This window comes from Oncorhynchus gorbuscha, linkage group LG17 (assembly GCF_021184085.1).
Source record: "Oncorhynchus gorbuscha isolate QuinsamMale2020 ecotype Even-year linkage group LG17, OgorEven_v1.0, whole genome shotgun sequence".
Classification (NCBI taxonomy): Eukaryota; Metazoa; Chordata; class Actinopteri; order Salmoniformes; family Salmonidae; genus Oncorhynchus; species Oncorhynchus gorbuscha.
The window spans coordinates 48,396,505-48,418,860 of NC_060189.1; the positions used below are offsets into that span (position 1 = coordinate 48,396,505).

At 43.9% G+C, this 22,356-nt stretch overlaps 1 protein-coding gene and 1 pseudogene across 1 annotated transcript in view; both read right to left on the bottom strand.

Moving 5' to 3' along the window:
- Positions 1-8,186: 8,186 nt before the first annotated feature.
- LOC124002022 lies at positions 8,187-15,460 on the bottom strand (annotated as a pseudogene).
- Positions 15,461-20,084: 4,624 nt separating this feature from the next.
- LOC124002021 (programmed cell death protein 4-like) overlaps positions 20,085-22,356 on the bottom strand; it is a 34,126-nt gene continuing 31,854 nt past the window's right edge. The window contains exon 12 of the mRNA XM_046309233.1: positions 20,085-21,871. Coding sequence (XP_046165189.1) covers positions 21,820-21,871 — 52 coding nt within the window. The 3' untranslated portion in view covers positions 20,085-21,819. The remainder of the gene's footprint in view (positions 21,872-22,356) is intronic.

A 22,356-nucleotide genomic window follows, 5' to 3' on the forward strand; every position in this document is an offset into this window, starting at 1 on the left:
TGGTGTCATTCTAACACACACCTGACTCCAATAATCATGATCTTCAGTTTAGAAAGGAATTTGATTAATCAGCTGTGTTTGCTAGGGATGGAGAAAAAGTGTGACACCAATCATGCCCCTGAGGACTGGAGTTGCCCAACCCTGATCTAGAATGGCATTGTATGCTGTAGCGTTAGGAATTCCCTTCACTCGGACTGCCAGATGGTGAAGCGTGATTCATCATTCCAGAGATCGCATTGCCACTGCTCCAGAGTCCAATGGCGGCAAGCTTTACACCACTCCCGCTGATGCTTGGCGTTGAGCATAGTGATCTTAAGCTTGTGTGCAGCTGCTCGTCCATGGAAACCCATTTCATGAAACTCACGACTAACAGTTATAGGGCTGACATTGCTTCCAGAGGACGTTTGGAACTGGGTAGTGAGTGTTTCAACCGAGGAGAGACAATCTTTACGCGCTATGCGCTTCAGCACTCTGCGGTCCCGTTCTGTGAGCTTGTGCAGTCTACCACTGCGCGGGTGAGCCGTTGTTGATCTTAGATGTTTCCACTTCACAATAACAGCACTTACAGTTGACCGGGGCAGCTCTAGCAGGGCAGACATTTGACGAACTGACTTGTTGGGAAGGTGGCATCCTATGACGGTGCCACGTTGAAAGTCACTGAGGTCTTCAATAAGGCCATTCTACTGCCAATGTTTGTCTATGGAGATCGCATGGCTCTGTGCTCAATTGTATACAACTGTCCGCAATGGGTGTGGCTGAAATAGCCGAATCCACTAATTTGAAGGGGTGTCCACATTCCTTTGTATATATAGTGTAGCTGCTGCTACTTCAAACTCGGTCTGTTCTAATGCCTGGCCCCACTGAGCACATGTGGGCGACAGAAAGGTAGGCCTGGATGCTGTTTTCTTTTATAAATGAAACTCAGGAAAAGTCCTTGCTGGTAATTGCTTCCTACACGCTGCTGCTGCTCAGCACTGAACTGTTTTCACTCATTCACTTCCATCGTTGTCTAATAGCAAGCGTGACCGCTGTGGTGGCGTTGTCACTGTGCTGCGAGCCTAAACTACAAAACACTAGGCTATCTAAAGGGTTGGCCTTTCAGGTATGCGGGGGAAATCGATCATACCCCGAAGTGTTCAGTGGTTGAACCAACCTGTGCACACAGACGTTGACATTTCAAACAATAAAAAAGACGTTTTATTTTCACTATCTGATGCTGGGTCCATAGAGGCGATGTAGCACGTCCCTATGGGGAAAGTTGTTTAAATCGAGTGGACAAGCTGTTATGTGCATTAGTTTTCTTTCCATGAAATCAAAAACTCGATAAACACTGAGTGTACAAAACCTTCCTAATATTGAGTTTCACCTGGTTAGTCTATGTCATGGAAAGAGCAGGCGTTCTTAATGTTTTGTACACTCAATGTACACTTTCAGCAGCGGAAATCAGTCGTTATGCTGTCCATGGTCCTGAAAGGACCCACACCACACCATGTATAGCCACACTCCGTTGCGCTGATAGGGGTGATTTCAGGAACACGGACAGCGCCAGTGCTGATCACTGTCACCAATTAAGCAATGGAGGCTTAATTGCGTCATATTCCCTGCTTAATTAATTTAACATGTAATCCATATTATTGCACAAGTGTATTGAAAACGATAGTCGAGGCTACTTACTGCAATATGATGACAATTGGTAATGGTATAGCCTACCTAAACGCGCTAAAGAGGGGGGGGCTCTATGTATAACTTATTTGAACTGTAGTTCACATGGTTTGCTATCTCTGTTGTGTTCTCCTAGCTCACAAATGACACCGATTTGGAGAGCAAGAATGGATCTTCAAAATCGTTGCCATAACTGCATACGGAGAGAGGTGCACTACCCGTCCACTTTTTAAGTTATGATAATATCATAATGCGCTACTGGTCGCGCCAGCCAGCGAGGGGTTTGACATTCTATGGAACAAATCGTTTTCACCTTAGTGACGTGCCTCTAGCTGCTCTAATTCTAGGGCCTTGAAATGTTTCGTCTCTCGGATATGTCTTCAAGTAAACCTCTTGAAGTCTATTAAAAACAGATCTGATCACACAGGGGTATCCGTCCCAAATAGCACCATATAGTGCACTACTTTTGACCGGGCCCTGGGTCGAAGCTAGTGCACTAGATAGTGAATAGGGTGCCATTTAGAGCCACGGAGTTTAGAACGCTGTTAAGATAACTGCAGAGTGCGCGCTAACCTCTCCGCTCCCCGGCGAAATACCACAGGGCCAAGAAGCCTAATGGATTTGCGTAATGTCAGCACTTACGGAGATTATTGCACGGAGCCCAATTTAGTGCCTGTAAAAGTTTAATGAGACATGGGTGTTACTGTATTGTGTGTTAAAGAAGTCTCATTTCTCGTATGGAATTTGGTAGGCTAGTTTTAGTATTGGATGTTCGTTCTAGATCTTAGCATGGGTGTTGACATCAAAGAATGATGTTCAAAGTGTTTGCTAGTGCTAAAATATGAAAAAAATGGCTGGAATGAAAGGATATCGTCCCAGGCTCATGAGGCACACTTTGACTAAGGTTTGTCCCAAATGGCACCCTATTTCCTATATGGCACATGGTCAATAGTATTGCACTATGTTGGGGAAAGGGTGCCATTTGTGACACACACTAAATGAATCCAGCTAGAAGTACAACATAATTACCTCTACATCACTATTAATAGAGTTACAGATGTTGAAACACACTTCCTTTACCAGGACAATAATGACCTACATATTGAATAATGACCTTCGAAAACTGTCCTAACCTGGTCAACTCCTATCGTCATTGTCAAGTTGGCGAGACAGCACAAACAGATTTCGGACCAGGCTATCTTTTTATGAAACTGGGTGTGATTTTTATGAAAAAACTGGGCTGTTTATCAAATGGTACCCTATTTCCTTTACAGTGAAACACTTTTAACCAGAAGCCCTTGTCAAAAGTATTGCACTATGTAGGGAATAGGGTGCCAGTTGAGACATATCCTGGATGACCTGCAGTAAACATTGGGCTTATACCATTGCTGAAAGAGGACGCAAAGCAGGATGCTTGAGGGAAATTGCAGAGCATGCTGAAAGGTCTAAAATACCTATATAAGGATATAGGATAAGGGTTAAGGATACGCTCTCTCTTTGGCCAATTGAAGGTGCCAATTATCTCTCATCAAAGTAGAACATCTGTGGTCATTGGAAGCTCCCCGTGGGATATATACAGTTTAGATACAATTACTGTATGCAGAGCATAGAGAATCCTTCTGAAACCATCCATATGGTAATGAAATTATATCATACTGTATAATGCAAGACTGTGTCCTAAAACAGCACCCTATTCCGTATTTAGTCCCCTACTTTTGAACAGGGTCCATAGGGCTTGGTCAAAAGTAGTCCACTATAGAGAACACAGACATAATAATTTATATCCCGTATCTAGGCTTGAGCTCAAGAGCAAGATAGGCTCTTTATTCACCGATACATCTGCATTTATATACACCTAGATACAACAGGTTTTTGGAGGCAATACCACAAAAAGAGAAGGAGAAATCCTATACGCAACCCATTTCTGACAAGAAAGTCCCCCACATTAAAAATATGAAATACCCCCTTAGGCAACGGATGAGAGAACATCTCCGTCTAAACCTGGATGGACGTACAATAGGGCTTCTGAAGAGAACTGAAAAAATGGATTGGGAGTGCTAACAACGGAGAAACCTCTGCCGGAAGCACGACTCGCTATAAATACAAGATGCTCGCCTCGGCTGCCAAGTTTTTTCTCTCTCCCTTCTCTCTATCTCTCTCTCGTTGGGCCACGCAGTTACATATACTAACATTCAAAACACTGGGCGACTGAGAGCGCATAGAGAAAGAGGGGGAGAGAGAGAGAGAGAAAGAGAGAGAGGAGCGGAAGCATGGCTTTTCTTTTGAAGGAGCAGCTCTTTCTCTGTGGGAGTGATGGGTTAGGGAAGCCCCGGGTAACTAGGCCCCTGTCTGTTGGTCAGTGTGGCAGGTTTCCCTTGTGTTCTTAAAATACACCCCACCGCTCGCCCACCTCTGCCCCTGCCCGGCCGCCCCTTGCCTCTCTTCTCCCCTCTATTTTCCTCTCCGGCAGCGATGAGATTAAAGCCTGCACTTCTTTCTCCAATCAGTGACTGCAGATGGTGGCTCCAGCTCCAGCAGTTCACCCAGCCCTCCTCTTCCCCAAACACCGCGCACTCATCCGGGCCCCTACCCTACCCTGCACTCCTCTCACCACAGGATCCCCGCTCGAGTAGCACTCTGACAGGCCAACTTGCTGGTCCCATGCCAGCTACCTGCCGTTACCTAACTACTCAGATGCTTGGAAGTTAAAGCGGCGTAATGGAACGCAGAGTGAAATTATAAGAGTGAAATCATACCCTTTGTGGTCGATGTTGAGGGTCGGGGCAATACTTAGCTTGGTTGGAAGTTACTTAGGGTGAAATAGAACCTGAAGTGCTACGCTGTCATTGTGATGTGAGTGACAGAGGGCCTTGAACAGTGAAAATCAGATGTACAGTAGGGTGATGATAATACAGTTGAAACCAAGCTTAGGAAAGCTGTATGATTTTCTCGGCAAGACGCAACAACTACCTCCAACGGCTACACAAAATCTATACCCCACTTAAAAACAATCTGTACTATTCAAAATCAATAGGGACCAAAATTCTTCATATTGGTGACAGCCTTCGACTGCCAGTTGTGAGATATTTTACAAGCATATATTAACTGTAACATCTGAAGCAGGCTTGCTTATTTGATACATTGACAATATGCAACAGGGAGAATGGGTTATGATGACAGTTCACGCTCGAAATAAAGGATATCTGATAGCACAAATGGTGATTCAATCACCTTTTCGATGCACAATCGAGAGAGAAAGAGAGATAGCTAGATAGAGAAATAGATAGCAAGAGAGAACACTGAATTCAAACAAATAACTTGCAGCTGTTCTGAGGCAACAAGACTGAGAGAAAGCTAAGCCTTGGTCGGCTAACAAAAGTAACTATGGTTACGGCCGCTCGGCATGGCACTAGCTTTCCACAGCTTCACTCCAGAAATAAAACTGTTGGGCTAAGAGCGAAGAGCAGGTAAAGACAAAAAGATCCTGGCCGAGCACTATTTATAGCAGCCAGGCTTTACATAACCAGCGCAGAGGGCAGTGTTGGTACTGTAGAGCTACTGGGTGGAATGGCTGCTGCTGGGTGCTTCTGGTTGCTGGAATGCACTGCTGGTTTCTGAAAGGGGCAGAGGTGCTGGGCATGAGGGAGGGGAGAGGGCCACGGAGAGAGGCGAGAGCCAGTCCTGGGGAGAGGGAAGGAAGGGAGGGGGTGAGTGAGTGTGGTGGCATACCAGGGGAGCTCCACATTAAAAGATAAGAAAGTGAGGAGGGCATTTGTTGCTGGTGGTGGTGGTGATGAGGGGTGAGGGGAGGAGAGGGGGTACTACGCAGGAAGATGTTGTTTTGTTTTGCTGACGGACGGATGGACACACACACACAAACGCTATACTCTTGCGTCTATCGTCATCCCATGCTCCCCTGGGAGAGGCAGTGATGTCAGCGGAGAGACGACACCAGAATGTCCACCCGCCGCTTGGCGTCAACATCAGCATTTACATCATTGGGCGATGCGTTGACGAGTGTTTGAGAGTTGGGAGTGAGAGAAATACATTAGCCGAGCTCAGAGGGGCCGGCTTAGCCACGGGGTGTGGAATCCACACACAGTCACACACACACACACAAACAAAACCTAAACGTCATAGCGTGAGCTAATAGACAAAGCCAGAGGCGAGTTAGGTGATTCCCCCCACATTATCATATCACCCCAGGACAAAGCCCTTACAAGTCTCCCCTTGTTATCCATGAGAACGTTCTCTTTGGACTCTAATGTCCGTGCCAATGTGAAACAACGAACGAGGATCTACGCAACTGCCTAGAGATACTCTTCATGACCACCACCAGATCTCACACAAATTGAACTATTAGCATAATTACCCATTTATATGGCTCTAACGTACTGCACTTCTCAATTGTAAGTGTGAAGCGATCGTCAAACAGAATTCAAAAATAGCTTTTCTCCAACGGCAGAAACGCTCGATTAATTGGAATGGTGCTTGATTTTGTATGGTGTCTGACGTCGGTCAGACTTAATCATATGCCTAACCAAATCAAATCAACATTTATTTACAGTGTATTTTACAACAACAAAAAATGTGTCACAATACTCATTACACACACAAAAAAGAAAGAGGGAGAAGAAAGAAAGAAAAAGACAAAGGGCAAAGGGTAAGGGAAAACAGTCAACTGTGACCATAACTTTTACCCTCAGCCCCATTAACCTAACTCTAACCTTTAACCCCAAACATGTCCTTAACACCCCTATGTACAAATCTACCAGCTGTACAATGTTCAATTCCAAATGGACCCCTTATCCTACAGTAGACACTCCTGTAGATCTGAAAGGATTGGATAAGCAAAACTCCACCCAACCTATCAGAGGTTAAGGTAAAGCTATTTACCATATTGCTTATATTTATCCAAGCCTTCCATGTCCACAGGAATTCCTAAGGGGTAAGGGTCTATTTGGAATAAAGGAAAACACTTGGTTATTAAATCAGCTCCCCCTAGCATAACTTTCTAGTCATTGCATTCTAGATAGAAATGAATAACCCCTCTTTCAGCACGGCTATCTCCAACCAGCATTATTTTAATGATGCTCTCCATATGTAATTTGCTTTTTTAAAGGCAAACTTTATACAATAATTGAAATGTGAGATTATGCCCAACACATAGCTTCCGTCTAAGAGGGGTATTGGGCAGTCACAAATTCTCTAGACGCTCACATGTTGTTTGGCTGTAAATCCATATAGAGAAAACTCACCAATGAATAGGCCAACACCACGGGCCTGACTCATCTGTTTATTATGCAGCCACATTAGTGAGCTCCGGTGCCATTTGGCTATTATCCCACTTCAGCGTGAAAAAAGGGGTCTTCGGAACAGGTTGAATGCTCTGTGAATGCTTTAGTCACACTGATGGGTCGCTCTCTTCAAAGGAATTAATGCATTTGTTTTCTGACTGACTGCCATTGCTTTGAGGGGATGTGGATATGTGGAATACATTTCCTCAGTGTGTGTGTGTGTGTGAGAGAGAGTGAGAGTGAGGTGTGTGTATGGTCCTACCATATGTTACACTTACTCAGGCCCAAGGCCCATGATGACCCGATTTGCATTATCTGGTCAAGGGGTCAAATTCTAAGGCAACAATATATTACCCATGCACATTTACCCAGCAGTACAGCACTAAACCAGTGGTATTCAAAGTTGGGGTCACGTGGGAACTGCAGTGGTTTCACCAAAATGTAATGCATATATATATATACAATAATTAAGAGTACAGATTATTGTATGGGACAATATATGTTTAAAAAAAAGATAATTTGAAAGATACAATGTTATTGAGTAAATGTCCTTATTAGGTTCTTTTCCCTTTGATAAGAGATGAAAATGCAATGAATTGAAGGTTATTTGTTGACGTAAAAATCTAAATTTAGCAAATTTAAGGACGTGTCATTTGGGGTGGGGTGCGGTCGCAACAAATTCGTGAGGGAAAAAAAAAAATTGGGTTACCACTGTGCTCCGCTGAAAAAATCTGAACACCACTGTGCTGTCGGCCTCTGCTGTGGAGCCTCTGACACACCAGAGCGGCAGGTAGCCTGGTGGTTAGAGCGTTGGATTAGTAACCGAAAGGTTGCAAGATCAAATCCCTGAGCTGACAATTTGTCATTCTGCCCCTGAACAAGGCAGTTAACCCACTGTTCCCAGGCCGCCATTGAAAATAAGAATTTGTTCTTAACTGACTTATCTAGTTAAATAAAGGTAAAAAAATAAACAGCTCCTCCCTACTGGACAACAGAGTGAGCTATCACTTCCACACCCAACTGTTGGTTGCTAAAATTCCCAGGGTTTCTAAATTAGAAATTACATTTGGAAGATTTCAGGAGTCTGGGGAATGTTACAGGAATTTCGCAAACCTATTCTACATTGGAACTGTTGTGGGCTAATGACAATGAACAATGAAAGTCTCTTGTAGATCAATAAAAAGGACAACTCAACATTGGCAGAATGTGAAATAAAGAAAACAGCAGTTGTGCTTATGTTTTTTAATAAAACATTTCCAGTAGCCTATTTCCCAAAAGTGAGGCAAATTACATCAATACATAAAATATGTCTACTTTATGTTGGTGATGATAGTTTAAAGATAAATACTGAATGTTGCATTGCTAAGTTTTTCACCTTTTACAGTCATTCTCTAACTAGCTACAAGCCCGTGCTGCTTCCTCCTGAGCATAGGCCTATTTATAGTACTGCAAACCTGACTGTGACAAGACAGACCTTGAACTACACATCTATTCAAAAGGCTGTGATAACATGAAAGCCAGAAAGATTTCGGTCCCAGGGTCACGCGGAAGCTGTAAACCAACATCAGTGCATTCAGGAGCCAGGCCCTCTGTAATGGTGTACACACACTGCTGTGTTAATAAAGATCTAGCGACTGAACACTATGCTCTTGTCTTGTTTGTATGAGTCTCGACTCTCTGCATGTCAACGCTTGAAAAGAAGTTGACACCGGCGATGCACTCCGAGCCTCTCCATTTTATCCAATTCAGCATTGGGCCCCTTCACAACGATGCCTCGCCATGGTAACCGGGCGCCGTAGAAACAATGGCTCTCGGGCGGATTGACGTCAGCGGCTGTCCTTCGCGTGTCGCAGTCTGACAAAGGACCAGGATCAGGCTCTGACAGTGGCTCTTTCTCAATTCATCTTTCCTCGATTCCTCGCATCATCTCTCCTCGCCTTTCTTAAAACCCATCGAAGGAGGTGCTCCCAGGGAAGGGGACCGTCTCGTCCAGTATGGTTGAGAAGGAGGCTGGCTAGGAGAGAGGATGCAAGAAATCAAAGCAAGACAAATTGACCCAGTCACCGGTTACTGATCTGGAGGGTCACTCCTATCAGAAGTGTACATTATCAGCTGTAGTTTAATACATCTTAATAAGCACTGCTATAAACTATACAAAAAATATATACTTTGATTGAATTTCTAATATTTCATGATTGGTTACCAAAACCAGAGGCTAGAGTAACAACACCACACAACAGTACAGAGAAAATAAGCGTCTTCCTAAAAAGGCGATAATGACATCCTTCCCACAGATAAAAATAATCAGCACAAGGCTTTGACATATTTATTGTTCTTTCCACTGAAGATGTAACAAACCAATGCAATGAAGTTACTCGTGTTATTCCGTGCCACTCAGGATATCTGCTACCAGTGGAGATACATCTGTGACTTGTTTTGCATTGATAAAATGAACAGGAAATTTGTTTGTTTGCAGCAAAACATTTGGCAAAAAAACGAAACTTATTTCTCAATTTTATACGGGCTTAAATTAGATTGTATGAGGGGACAAAGCAACCAGAAACAAAATGACCCTAGGGATCAAATATTTGTTAAGACGGAATATACTATTTCTCAATAGGTCCACCAATTGTAGGTATTATTTTGTTCAACAGAAAATGCATCCCCGGAGACAAAAAAAGTTTGAATGATCGACTTTGAAAAAGTGCATTATTTCCTAGTACGGTAGTCTTGATATGACACTGTATGAATGATTTATGTCAAGACTATTCTTTACTACTACTATTGTTACTATAGTTCTTAAAAGGTTTCTGCCATCAAACAGATTTCTCTCAGTCAGGCGGCACTTGGGGAGTTCATTGATAAGTATATGGGGTATTCAAAAATAACCTTTCATCTGTTCTTTTGGGTATGGGCTTTGCACAAACACTCACTGAGACAGCCAAAGTGGAAAAATTGGAACATTAGAGTTGGCCCATAGACTTAACATCTATTGACGTAATGGCACATTTTTTGAGAATATCAAAGCGAGATGAGATTTTTTAGCATCAGTGTCAATACTGCTCAGCCATTATCAAAACAGTTAGTGCCGACCAGCCAGTGAAGGGGTGGCTCCCTTGCCCACTGCCAGTGCTGTCATTGTACTGTTCCCATATATACCCAGTCTCTGCATACTGTCTGTAAACATTGTTCATGATATTAGTTCAGAGTTCCTGGTAGAGGGCGGCTGCCTTCTCCTGATATGGCCCCTCAGTGTTGCCATAGTGGTGCAGGGCCCTTACGGCCAGGTAGTTGATGTTGATCCATATGGGCCCCGCCAGTAGAGGGCGTCATGCTCCATGTTACGCTTCATGTAGAGGGGGTCGGCCCTGGACAGAGAGCGAAGGCCGTAGGGCGTCCACAGCTTGTCCCCGTCCCTCATGTCTCTGAAGATGTGCTCTAGCTTGGGCGAGTCGGGCGTCAGGACGTGTAGCAGGAAGGGGAATAGGCTGATGTAGCCCAAAGCATTGACGAACTGCGACTTGGGGGCCCGGCGGACCGAGCGCGTCACGGGAAACTGGTGCATTGGCTGCCCCGGGGGCACGTACGCCTTCTCCTGCTGCAGCGACACCGCCTGCGTGTGGTTTCCATAGTCGCTGAGAGAGCGAAGCTGGTCTGACCAGTGCAGCTTGTCCAGCAGTGCGTTGTCGCTGAGCGTCTGGTGGGTACGCTCATACTCCTGGTGGGGCTCTCCCAGCAGCCGGGCCACGCTATCCAGCAGTGCAGGTCCACATAGCGCTCCTCGGCTGACGGGTGCGAGGCCCGCGGGTAGTCATCCAGGCCGGACGTCAGCGTCTTGGGATTGAGAAAGAGGTTGCTGTCCTTGTCGCGGCCCGCCAGCGGTAGGAGTTGGGCAGCGGGCCTGTCTGGGTGGTGTTGTACCACTCGAACCACGTCTGGAGCCGGGGGTAGAGCCTGCGGAGGAAGGGCAGGGTGGGTTGTGAGGACTCTGAGTCCGGATTGGCCTGGAGCTGCTCCACTAGCTTCTGCAGGGCCAAGAAGAGGGTGGGCGGGTTGGCGTTCTCATTGCGCTGCACCACAAACTCAGCAGGGACCTTGCTGCGTGCCTCATCGCCCAGGATCTGCTCCCGGGGAATCCATCCCTCCATATTGACCAGGTCCAACCAGTGGGCCATGGCCTCCCGCGTCACCTGGGGGTCCCAATTGCTGAGCAGCAGCTGGTGGAAGCCTTCGTCCCACAGGAACCCCCGGGGGAAAAAGGAGCGCGAGGGCACAGCGGTGAACAGGGCACCCTCGGGGTAGAGCAGCGGGTATTCGTTGTACACCGACTGGACCACCGACTGGCCGTAGAAGTAACCCATCCCACCCAGCATGTTGCTCAGCGCCGCCTTGCTGAACTTCACCTGGGCATGACCCAAGCCTTTGGCCTGGAGGCCGAACGTCTTCTCAAACTTGGCGTTGAACGCCGCCTTCCTTTCCTCCAGCTCCTCCATCATGGCCGCCGCTGACAGCTGGTTGGGACGGTTGCGGAAGCTACCGGACTCGAACAGGACCTCAATCTGGAAGACAAAGTCGCTCTCCTTTCTGGGGTCGGCTGGTGCGGGGGCTTGTAGGTGTCCACCGCGATGTACTGCCTCTTCCGGCCAGAGGGGGGGGGCTGTAGACGAATCTGCGGTTCAAGCTGTTCCTCACGATGTCCGTCAGCCTCTCCAAGCCTGGCGACAAGGTCTGGAGGTAGTTGTAGCTGAGGAAAGGAGATGAAGGTGAACCACCCTGAAGGTAGTAGGAATCTCTCATGTTCTCGTCTTGCCAAAGCTTCCTCTCAGAATTGGAGCAAGGCACCAATACCCTTGACCTGCCATCACCACAGGGTTTTATACCCTTCAGAGTGCAATGGCCTCCTGGAAAGTGGCATGATCTTAAACCTACATCTGTGATTTCATACTACTTCAGCCAAGGGTCAGGCATAAAGAGTACAGCATACTGACCGATGGGTTATGTTGAATTGGCAGACACACTAAATGGCAGACACACTAAATGGCACACACTAAATGGCAGACACACTAAATGGCAGACACACTAAATGGCAGACACACTAAATGGCAGACACACTTGTGATAGGTTTGTTTGTTTGCTGTGTTCCTGCTCTTCCTACCTTCTATTCAATGCTCTTTTCTAGCCTGCGTTATGGCTTGATTGTGCAACCTCCTCATGAAACGTTGCTGTCCCTTCGAAATCTATGCATTGGAGTCTCTATTGACCTTGACCTCACCACTGGAACAGCTCAATGTCTGTCTGTTTTGTCCCTCAAAACGTTGAACAGAACCATTATATCAGAGCCAGAACAGCAGTTTGGCTGGCCATCTTCACCGCAGACACTGAGGACATATCCCATCTCTGCTTTGTTTCTCAATGCATTGCTGTAGCAGTTGTGTCTTTATTAATATGCAATGCTTTGTTTTATACTACATTATTTCTGTCACATATCATGTTTCTCTCTCAGATATTTAATATTGCTTGGTATTATTTAAATATTAATTAACAGGGAATATTGTGGCACATTTGTCCAATGTTTGCCAAAGTCTCTTTTTTTGGAATGACCTTTAAAGCATAATTTGGGGTACATTCATTGAGTTCTATTGGTTTTTGGGTATGAAAATACTAACGTTAGCAGTTTGGGAGAGTACCTACCTGGCATATTTGGCACTGGAGGACTCCCTGGCAACAGGCTTGCGGAAGGTGATCTTGAAGTTCACCAGTTCCTCTGAGAACCCAGTGATGGAGCCCAGACGGTTCCTCTCCTCCACGTGGGCCTCCAGGAAACCCTGGGTGTTAGCAGCAGCATAGACCATCAGGGAGATGACTGGCGCGTGCGGAGCCTAACTCTGGGGGAAGGAAGAACTGGGTCATGTTCAATAAGAAGGAGAAAATGTTTTGAGAAAAACTCTGCTCAGTATCATTCAAATTATTATTATTTTTTTCAATTCCAGGAGACAATATGAATAGTTTCAAAACTCAAATGTTTTTCTATGTAAGAATAATAATCAGAACAAAATATGCCTGGTTAATTGCCAGGTGGGTTTAAAGGTGTGTGAATGTATACCACCACACTCACATGCTGCTTGGCTGTGATCCTCCAGGTCCAGTCCCCTCCGTGCTCACTGCCCATCCGCTTGACGAACTCTGTGGTGAGCGCAAAGTCGCTGTCATGGATCACCTGCACACCAAAGCTGAGGCCATAGCCCTGCAGCCGGTCACCCTGCTCGCATGTGTGCCGGAGGTTCACATCCACCTCAGAGAACTGGCGCATCCACATCATCCCTGGGATGTAGAGAAATGGAAACACAGAAATTATTTATTTAAATCATTCTCAAAAATATTAAATGTTAAACATTTACACGGATTATGTATATAATCCAGAGATTACATTAGAAAAACGTGCCTCTGGACATTTCATTTATGGGACATTTAAGAAATGTACCGGATCCATATGCATTGGGTGCGTAACCTGATTAGAGCGTCCACCCACAGTGCTCAGAATGAAAGAAATGGCATTTACTTTAAGGGAATTCATTTTAACAAAACATGCAATTCGAGGATGCAATAGCGTGTCCTTCCTACGGAATTCTGATGAAAAATTTCAACTGTCCACATTTACTTTTCCTCAGCCATCAAGACGAGTAACGAAAAACAAAATCACTAGCCTAGGTCAATCTACGATCCCCATAATAGAAAAATGGACCTATTCTATTGGTCAGCTTGTCGTTCTGTGTGAGAAAGAAAGACTATTCCAAACAGACAGGGACAGTTGAGAGACGATAGATACCACATTCATACAACCAGTAGGCCCAGGCTGCAATCACAAAAAAACACAAAAAAGCAATGAGGCTCACGTTAAATTTAAAATGTTGATCAAATATTATTTATTCACATTATACGCGCAGCAATGTGCAAAGGCCAGTAGGCTACACACGCATGTTCGTTCCCAAATGCAATTAGCAGTTTCATGAGACAGAGATGAAAATATCCATTGGAAATGTTGAAAGAGTGGAGATCTAAAGACCACTAACCGGGGTTGTTAATATGACTAAGATTGTCCCGTTGCCAAAGGCACAATGAAAGAAAGTTGGTTTCAATGGCATATGGAAGTCTTTGTAAAAAAAATCATCATAATAATTACCTGCACGTTTGGTTGGATTTTGGCTAGGCTACTGTGAAGCAAGGTAAGACATGCCTCATAATATGTAGCAAAACGTTAAGGTTTCAAACTATATGTTTTCAAAATGCATACTGCCTCCAGCTCATTGCAAAGCGGCGTGTGACGCGCTGAAGCCTGCCAAGTTGTCTATGCACTTGAATGGCGAATGGGAAGCTCGCTTGAATTACCAAATGGGAAATAAAAATATAGGACTAGGTTTAGTCTTCCAAACGGTCATCCCGCCATGTTACAGCAAATGTTTACGGAAGACAGAGGGACCACGTGTGCTAACTAGCTATCTAGCATGCTCTGAATACCTGTGTGTAATGGAAGGCCACCAGAAACGTGTTGTCACCGAAAAATACTGTTGTCTGCAACTGTGATAAAGCCGGATAAAAGTGTACAGTATAATTTGCATTTGTAAAATGATTTTGATGTGAAATGAAAGTAAAGGGTTTTATGTTTCAGTAACTGAAAAAGTTGCTAGACCAAACCCCCGAGATGACAAAGTCAAAATTTTGTCGTTCTGCCACTGAACAAGGCAGTTAACCCAATGTTCGTAGGCCATCATTGTAAATAAGAATATGTTCTTAACGGACTTGCCTAGTTAAATAAAAATGTTTCTAGAAATATATCGCAATTAAGAATCAATTCACGTTTAGATAAGAGTTTTGGCCACCAGAGCCAGTCTACCTCTGAAAATAACATAAGATCCTTGGACCTTAAGGAGTAACGGTAGGGTCCTAACATAAACCCTGATATAAACCACATATAATATGAGGATAACACAATAAGTCATACAACTTATTATTTCCATTGTGTTCCTCTGGTGTTTTCGCAAACAGGTTAGTAGAGCTTGCCACATAAAATACACAGTTATTTCCACCTGACACTTTAGTCAATAGTATTAGCAAATATTTAAGGGTGAATGTAGAGAAACGACAGTCTTGTACCTGTGACAACAGATCTGGGGCTCCTGGTTTTCATCCCAAAGTAGACCTGGGGTCGGTAGGAGCCCCAAAACCTCTCAGGGGACACCTCAGCACTGCTGCTGTTGGCATCAAGGACGGGCGGCGAGTGATGGAGAGTTACCACCCGTTTGGCCAGCGAGGAACGCATGTAAAGGGCATAGAAGAACCAGGTAAGGCTGAAGATGCAGAGGCCGATGGAGATATTGATGAAGATTTTGCCGATGTCAAGCTTTTTTTCCCCCTTGCGTTGTAGGGTGGCAGGTTTCTCATCTTTCCTTGTGAGAGGGGGGGTCAGCCTCGCCGGACACCACTCTCTTCCTCTGCCTGCCCATCCTTCCAGCTGAGGAGGAAGAGAAGGATACTGTGGGTGAATCTCACATTTCTCTCCAATTCCGCACGTCCTTCTCAACAAAGTGGGAAACGAGGAAAGGAATGCTCTCCACGTTTATAGGTAATATGAACATGTCTACACTATTTTTCATAGCCATGCATAAGTTCTACCCAGTATGTTATGATATTTGGTTACCATAAAAAGAATGGCATGCCAGTGCTCTTAGTTTATAGAATAACAGGGACAAAGTCATTACCATATAAACATTAGCCTAGACCAGGGATGGGCAATTGGCGGCCCTTCATTTGAAGGCGGACCAATGGATGTGGTTACGCAGACCCACTGCAGCCCCTCATGATACATTCAGTTTTGTTTTGTGGGCCACAACCCCATCAAAGGTGTCCATCCCGGGCCTAGACCTTAACTGCTTTTAGCAACGCTATCATTTACACACTAGTGTTGCTTGGAATTAGCTTGCAAAAAAATGAATATTCCGCATGAATTTAATTTCAAATTCAACCACAAAGGCCAGGGAGGTTTTCCAATGCCTCGCAAAGAAGGGCACCTATTGGTAGATGGGTAAAAACTAAAATAAAAAGCAGACATTGAATATCCCTTTGAGCATGGTAAAGTTATTAATTACAATTTGGATGATGTATCAATACACCCAGTCACTACAAAGATACAGGCATCCTTCCTAACTCAGACGCATGAGAGGAACGCAACCGCTTAGGGATTTTCCCTGAGGCCAATGGTGACTTTAAAAAACAGTTACATAGTTTAATGGCTGTGATAGGAGAAAACTGAGGATGGATCAACAACATTGTAGTTTCTCTACAATACTAACCTAATTGACATAGTGAAAAGGAAGCCTGTACAGAATAAAAAAATATTCCAAAACATGCAACCTGTTTGCAACAAGGCACTAAAGTAATACAGCAACAAAAAAAAATGGCAAAGCAATTCACTTTTTGTCTTGTTAGGGGCAATTCCATTACTGAGTACACCCCTCATATTTTCATGCATAGTGGTGGCCGCATAATGTTGTGGGTGTGCTTGTCATCATTAAGGACAGGGGAGTTTTTCTAGGATAAAAAAATTAATGGAATGGAGCTAAGCACAGGCAAAATCCTGGATCAGTCTGCTTTCCACCAGACAATGGGAGATTAATTTACCTTTCAGCAGGACAATAACCTAACAGACAAGGCCAAATCTACTCTAGTGTTGCTTACCAAGAAGACAGTGGCAGAGTTACAGTTTTGACTTAAATATTACTTGGAAATATGGCAAGACCTGAAAATGGTTGTCTAGCAATGATCAACAACCAATTTGACAAAGCTTGAGGAATTTTTAATAATAATGTATAACATTTCTAAAGCGTTTTCATAGAATTTCAAAGCGCTTCAAAACAAAAAACAAAAAAAGCAATATATCATGACAGGTCGACCAATAGAGGCCAAGTCTTTGGAAGCTGCATCCTCCGAAGATGGAGAGGTTCATGGCTTGAGCAGAGGGAGCCAAAGAACGGTAGATGGAGTCTGCTGATGATCTTGTAGAGGGCAAGTCTGGGAACCAGCCTGAGTCTTATAGCCTCTGGACTTCTCTTCCACTCTGTAGCACACACTTGTGATGCCTCAGCAGCTCTGGGCGTCAGAAAGCTTACCACAAAGTTCAGAACAGTAGCCAGTCGCAGCACTGTTGAATACCTGTAGCACCCATTCCTCTTACACTTCAGGCGACTCCTCAAATGATGTTCTCAGAAGATCAGGAATTGGCAGCCAGATGAAACAAAAACGCAAAATCATAGGCAAATGTTGCACTATCCAGGTGTGAAACGCTCTTAGAGACTTACCCAGAAAGACTCGCAGCTGTAATCACCGCCAAAGGTATTGACTTAAGGGTGTGAATACTTCTGTAAATTTGAAAATCATGTTTTTACTTTGTCATGGGGTTTTGTGTGTAGATGGGTGAGAAAAACAATATATTTAATAAATTTTGAATTCAGGCAACAGCACAATATAATGTGGATTTACATTTTATTTACTTAACTAGGCAAGTCAGTTAAGAACTAATTCTTATTTACAATGACGGCCTACCCCGGCCAAACCCAGACAACATTATGCCAATTGTGCGTCGCCCTTTGGGACTCCCAATCCCGGCCGGATGTGATACAGCCTGGATTCAAACCAGGGACTGTAGTGATGCCTCTTGCACTGAGATGCAGTGCCCTAGACTGCTGCGCCACTCGAGAGTCAAGGGGTATGAATACTTTCTCAAGGCACTGTATTATATGACAACATTGTGACGTTTTTGTTGGTTTTCGGCTGTTTGTGCACATTAATTTTTTTCTCAAAGCAAGCCTAATTTCGGTAGCCGAAGTCTAGGCCCCTTCGTTGCTCATTTTGCAGACGGGGAGAGAGCAGTCTTCTTGGTCAGGCTCTGTAGACGGGCACATCGCTCCCGAGTATATTACTCACCAATGTCCAGCCTCTTGACAAGGTAGACAATATTCGAGCAAGGGTTGCCTTCCAGAGAGACATCAGAGATTGTTACATTCTGTTTCACGGAAACATGGCTCACTCGGGATACGTTATCAGAGTCGGTACAGTCACCCGGTTTTGCACCGACAGAAACAAACATCTGTCTGGTAAGAAGAAGGGCAGGGGTGTATGCCTTATGCGTGGTGTGATCATAACAACATACAGGAGCTCACAAGTTCTTTTGTTCACCCGACCTAAAATTCCTTACAATCAAATGCCGACCGCATTATTTACCGAGAGAATTCTCTTGGATTATAATCACAGCTGTGTATATTAGAGGTCGACCGATTATGATTTTTCAACGCCGATACCGATTCCTAGGTTTTGGCCTTTCTAGGGAGTTTTTCCTAGCCACCGTGCTTCTACACCTGCATTGCTTGCCGTTTGGGGTTTTAGGCTGGGTTTCTGTACAGCACTTTGAGATATCAGCTGATGTACGAAGGGCTATATAAATACATTTGATATACTGTACTATATACCATCTACTGCATCTTGCCTATGCCGCACAGCCATCACTCATCCATATATTTATATGTACATATTCATTCCTTTACACTTGTGTGTATAAACTTGTTAGATATTACTGCACGGTCAGAACTAGAAGCATAAGCATTTCACTACACTCGCATTAACATCTGATAACCATGTGTATATGACCAATAACATTTTATTCGATTTTCTTGTTGTTCAAGTGAAGGTCTTTAAAAGGGAGTATGCGAGCACACTCGTTCGGAAACTCGTCTAGGTGCCAGCCGAACCAGCTTCTTCTCAGCAATGAGTCTGGATCTGAGTAGCTCCCCAATGATTTCCAGAACGCAAACACATTCCAACAGTTCTAATTAGTTTTTTTTTTTTTTTGGGGGGGGGGGGGGGGCTAGAGCCACACGTGGGAACTACATGGGTCTACAACAGACCTACGTTTGGGAATTCTGTTTATTTATAACGGTTACATTCCATTGGATTATTTTTTTCATTCTGGAATTCCGCCTGCATAAGGACAAAGCCTACAGTCAGTCAATTGAATTTCTCTCACTTATAGCTTCCGGCGGACTATTCAGTTGTTGTAAGCTAATTGACAACAACGCCAGTGTGTAAATACTAGCGTTTCTTAAAAGCAGTGAGCTAACTCGACCTCATCTTCAGCTTTTAGCCTGGCTAATTATAATGCACCTGTCAGGTAACATTGCTTGCAACTACAGAACTAGCTAGTAGTTTGCTACCTAGCTAGCAACTGTAATGTTGCTTCGTCGACTATGAAAATGATTAACCCGCAAAGTTGCATAAAGAAATACCTTTTAAAACTATTACAACATAACTTTGTTTTAGCTACTGCGCTAGGCAAAGCATACATTTAAGCCTTTCGACTAAAGCTAACTGGCTAATGAACGGTTAGCAAACCGGTGGCTGTCACGAAGCTATCGGGCAGACCTGTTTTAGCACGAGTTTGCAGAATTTTTAAAACAAGCTTTTCTGCCAATAATGCAGCACAAATCACCGACAAATGTACTATATATATCCTGTAATATGGACAGTAAATGTAAAACTCACATTTCAAATGGACAGAATATCAGCGGCACATCATTCGCGCTAGATCCTGATCTCCTCGCTCTCGTAAAACACTGACTGTGTAGTGTTGACGGCCCACGCCAGGGGCCCATTCTGTTGCGAAATGTCTCTTACGCGGAAGAAAACGTAACACCTACCTGCCTTAGTCGAATTTAAACTCGTTTGTTGCGAAACGGAACGCCGCAACTCTGATTACACCACAGCGCGAGTTGTCTGAAGCCACAATATTCAATCTAATCTATACACACAATTTCATCAGTAGTTGACTATAACATTTGGGACTATGACATCCTAAAATGGTGTTCACTAAACCAGAATATGCAGATAAAGTAAAATGTTTGTATTCGAATTGGGCCAGGTTGTACAATGCATTATAGTGTTGATCATCGTTTTTCATTCAAGCCTATCAATTTGCTATCCAGTATGGAACGAGCATTTATTTGACTGTCATATGCCTAGCAATAGCATGTAACATGTAATAGGAACTGGTTATACAAAAATGTCCAAAGAATATTACACTGAAGAGAAATATGGAATTTTATTGAAATGATTGTATAATGAACTGCATGAGGAAAGGAGTTGGAAACAGTTTAAAGTAATAAAGATGGCTCTGTGGGGCTTGTGTAAAAACCCACATTTTCTTTTTGAAATGCAGTCACAAATGCATTGAAATCCATAAACTGTAGTTGGGTGTGATTGTATATGTAACAACTGTTATGAACTTTTCAAAACAAAACGCTGTAAAATAAGTGAAATGGATAATGGCAATCAGGAACGGGTGGTTCAGAGCTGATGACTAGAAGTAAACGCTGACGTCAGGCGCCTCCTCTCAGCCCTAGGTGGCGATGACCATTCACTTCTAGCTCATTCTTAAAGCCAATCCCAAACCAGTATGTAAACAAAACAGGGGTGATGACACTCCACCTCACTAGTTTTGTTACATAAAACATAAAATAAAATCTGTTAACCCCCATCCAGAACCCTCACATTTTTATTGAGCTTATTACTTTACATATTGGTCAACAAAGTCAGGAAAAATCCATTGCATTCTCATACGAGACCCTAGCTCAGCAATAAGACTTGTTTCCTTCACACTCTCCTAGGGCCAGACCTGGGTTCAAATGCATTTTCAATTACTTTATTGAGCATTTGATGTAGCCTGCCTGGAGTGCCTGAAAAGGTAGGGAGACTTAATTCATTGGTTTCATTGTGCCAGAAGTCTAATCAAGCACGAAGTATTTGATAAACCTTTTTAAACCCAGGTCTGCCTAAAACAGATTGTACAGGTTCCACTAGATGACATGTAACAGTTGGAGTATGAGAATGAAACATCACAATACAGACACAAAAGCCTCCAGGGTGTTCCAGTTTCTGTCAACAGCTCAGCGAAAGGAAGAGGGGTTCTAGAGACCCTGCGTATTTGTACTGTATATTCAGAGAGACGCTAAACCTCCCATTCTGACACTCAATTAGTGCACTAGAAGGGAGAGGCCTTCCACTAAGGGGAAGGCCCTGATCTGGGCTAGAGTTATAAACCCGACAGGCTTTTGTGACTGCTGCTGTGCTGATAACAGTTTAAGAACCCCGCCTGTGGAGTGGACAGATAAATAACCCAACTGACTGAGCAAAATCACCATCAAAACTTAAAATTAAGAACCATATAACTTTTTCTTTGTGTAATTACAGAAACCTTTGGGCAAACAAATGCAGAGGTCCATGTCATTCCAAAGAGCGATTCAGTTCATAAAGAGCTTGCGATGCAGTATGCTGATGACGAGTTGTCTTTGTTTTTTTTATTATTCATTTTTATGAGCGTTATACATGCAAAGCGAAAAGAAAATTAGAGTCACCAGTGTAGCAACAAACAAAAAAAGCCCAAATAACCCGTGCCCAGCACAAGACAATAACATAATCCCTTTTCCACTTTCCATTGACCCTTAACCCCAGTTTAAGTGACTCCATTTGACACCCCCCCCTTATCCAGGGCCTTGACTCACTCAAAGAACCGACTGAAAAGAATGATCACCAAACCCAGAATTAAAAATAAAATCTTACAAAAATGACCGAAAAAGTTAAAAAATAAAGTAAAAGATTGCCCGTCTCCTCGGTCCTCCTTCACCTGATGTCAGCGTTGGTGTGTGGGTGGTGATAACGAAGGGCTGGAGATAAAGCAGGGGAGTCTGACCACGAGCCTGCCCAGCCTCAGGCCTGCGGCTTGAGGGGCAGAGGGACGCCGAGCACACCCTCCTCTACACTAGTTCTTGATCAGGCCCCCGTCTCCCTCACTCACAAACCGCTTCCGCCCTCTGGTGGACAGACAGAACAGGCAATTCAGTACTTCAGGCTACCAATGAGTTGAGGATATGAGTCCTCAGCCTTACAATGCAAAACACTTGGGGCCTAGTGAACAGCTATACATAAAGAAATTAACATACTCATATTGAGTGGGTTTACATGTACGCTAATAACTTGATATTACTCAGACTATGGCATTATTAATGTACCTTACCTTAATTGAAGTAAGGTCATAAAGTATGCATACTCTGATTTGTCTAGTTTTATCAAAAACATGACTTTACTATAAAGCCGATCAAGGATTTGGCAGAGACTGTGATATTTGCAGGTAAACAAGCTTTATTTTGACGCAGCAATTCTGACTTCTTGCATGACAAAGTGCAATAATTCTGTCCAATTTGTCAAAATGCACTGAAGAGGTTAAAGGTTTATTGACGTGTGGCTTGATTGAATCATTATTTACATTTACATTTAAGTCATTTAGCAGACGCTCTTA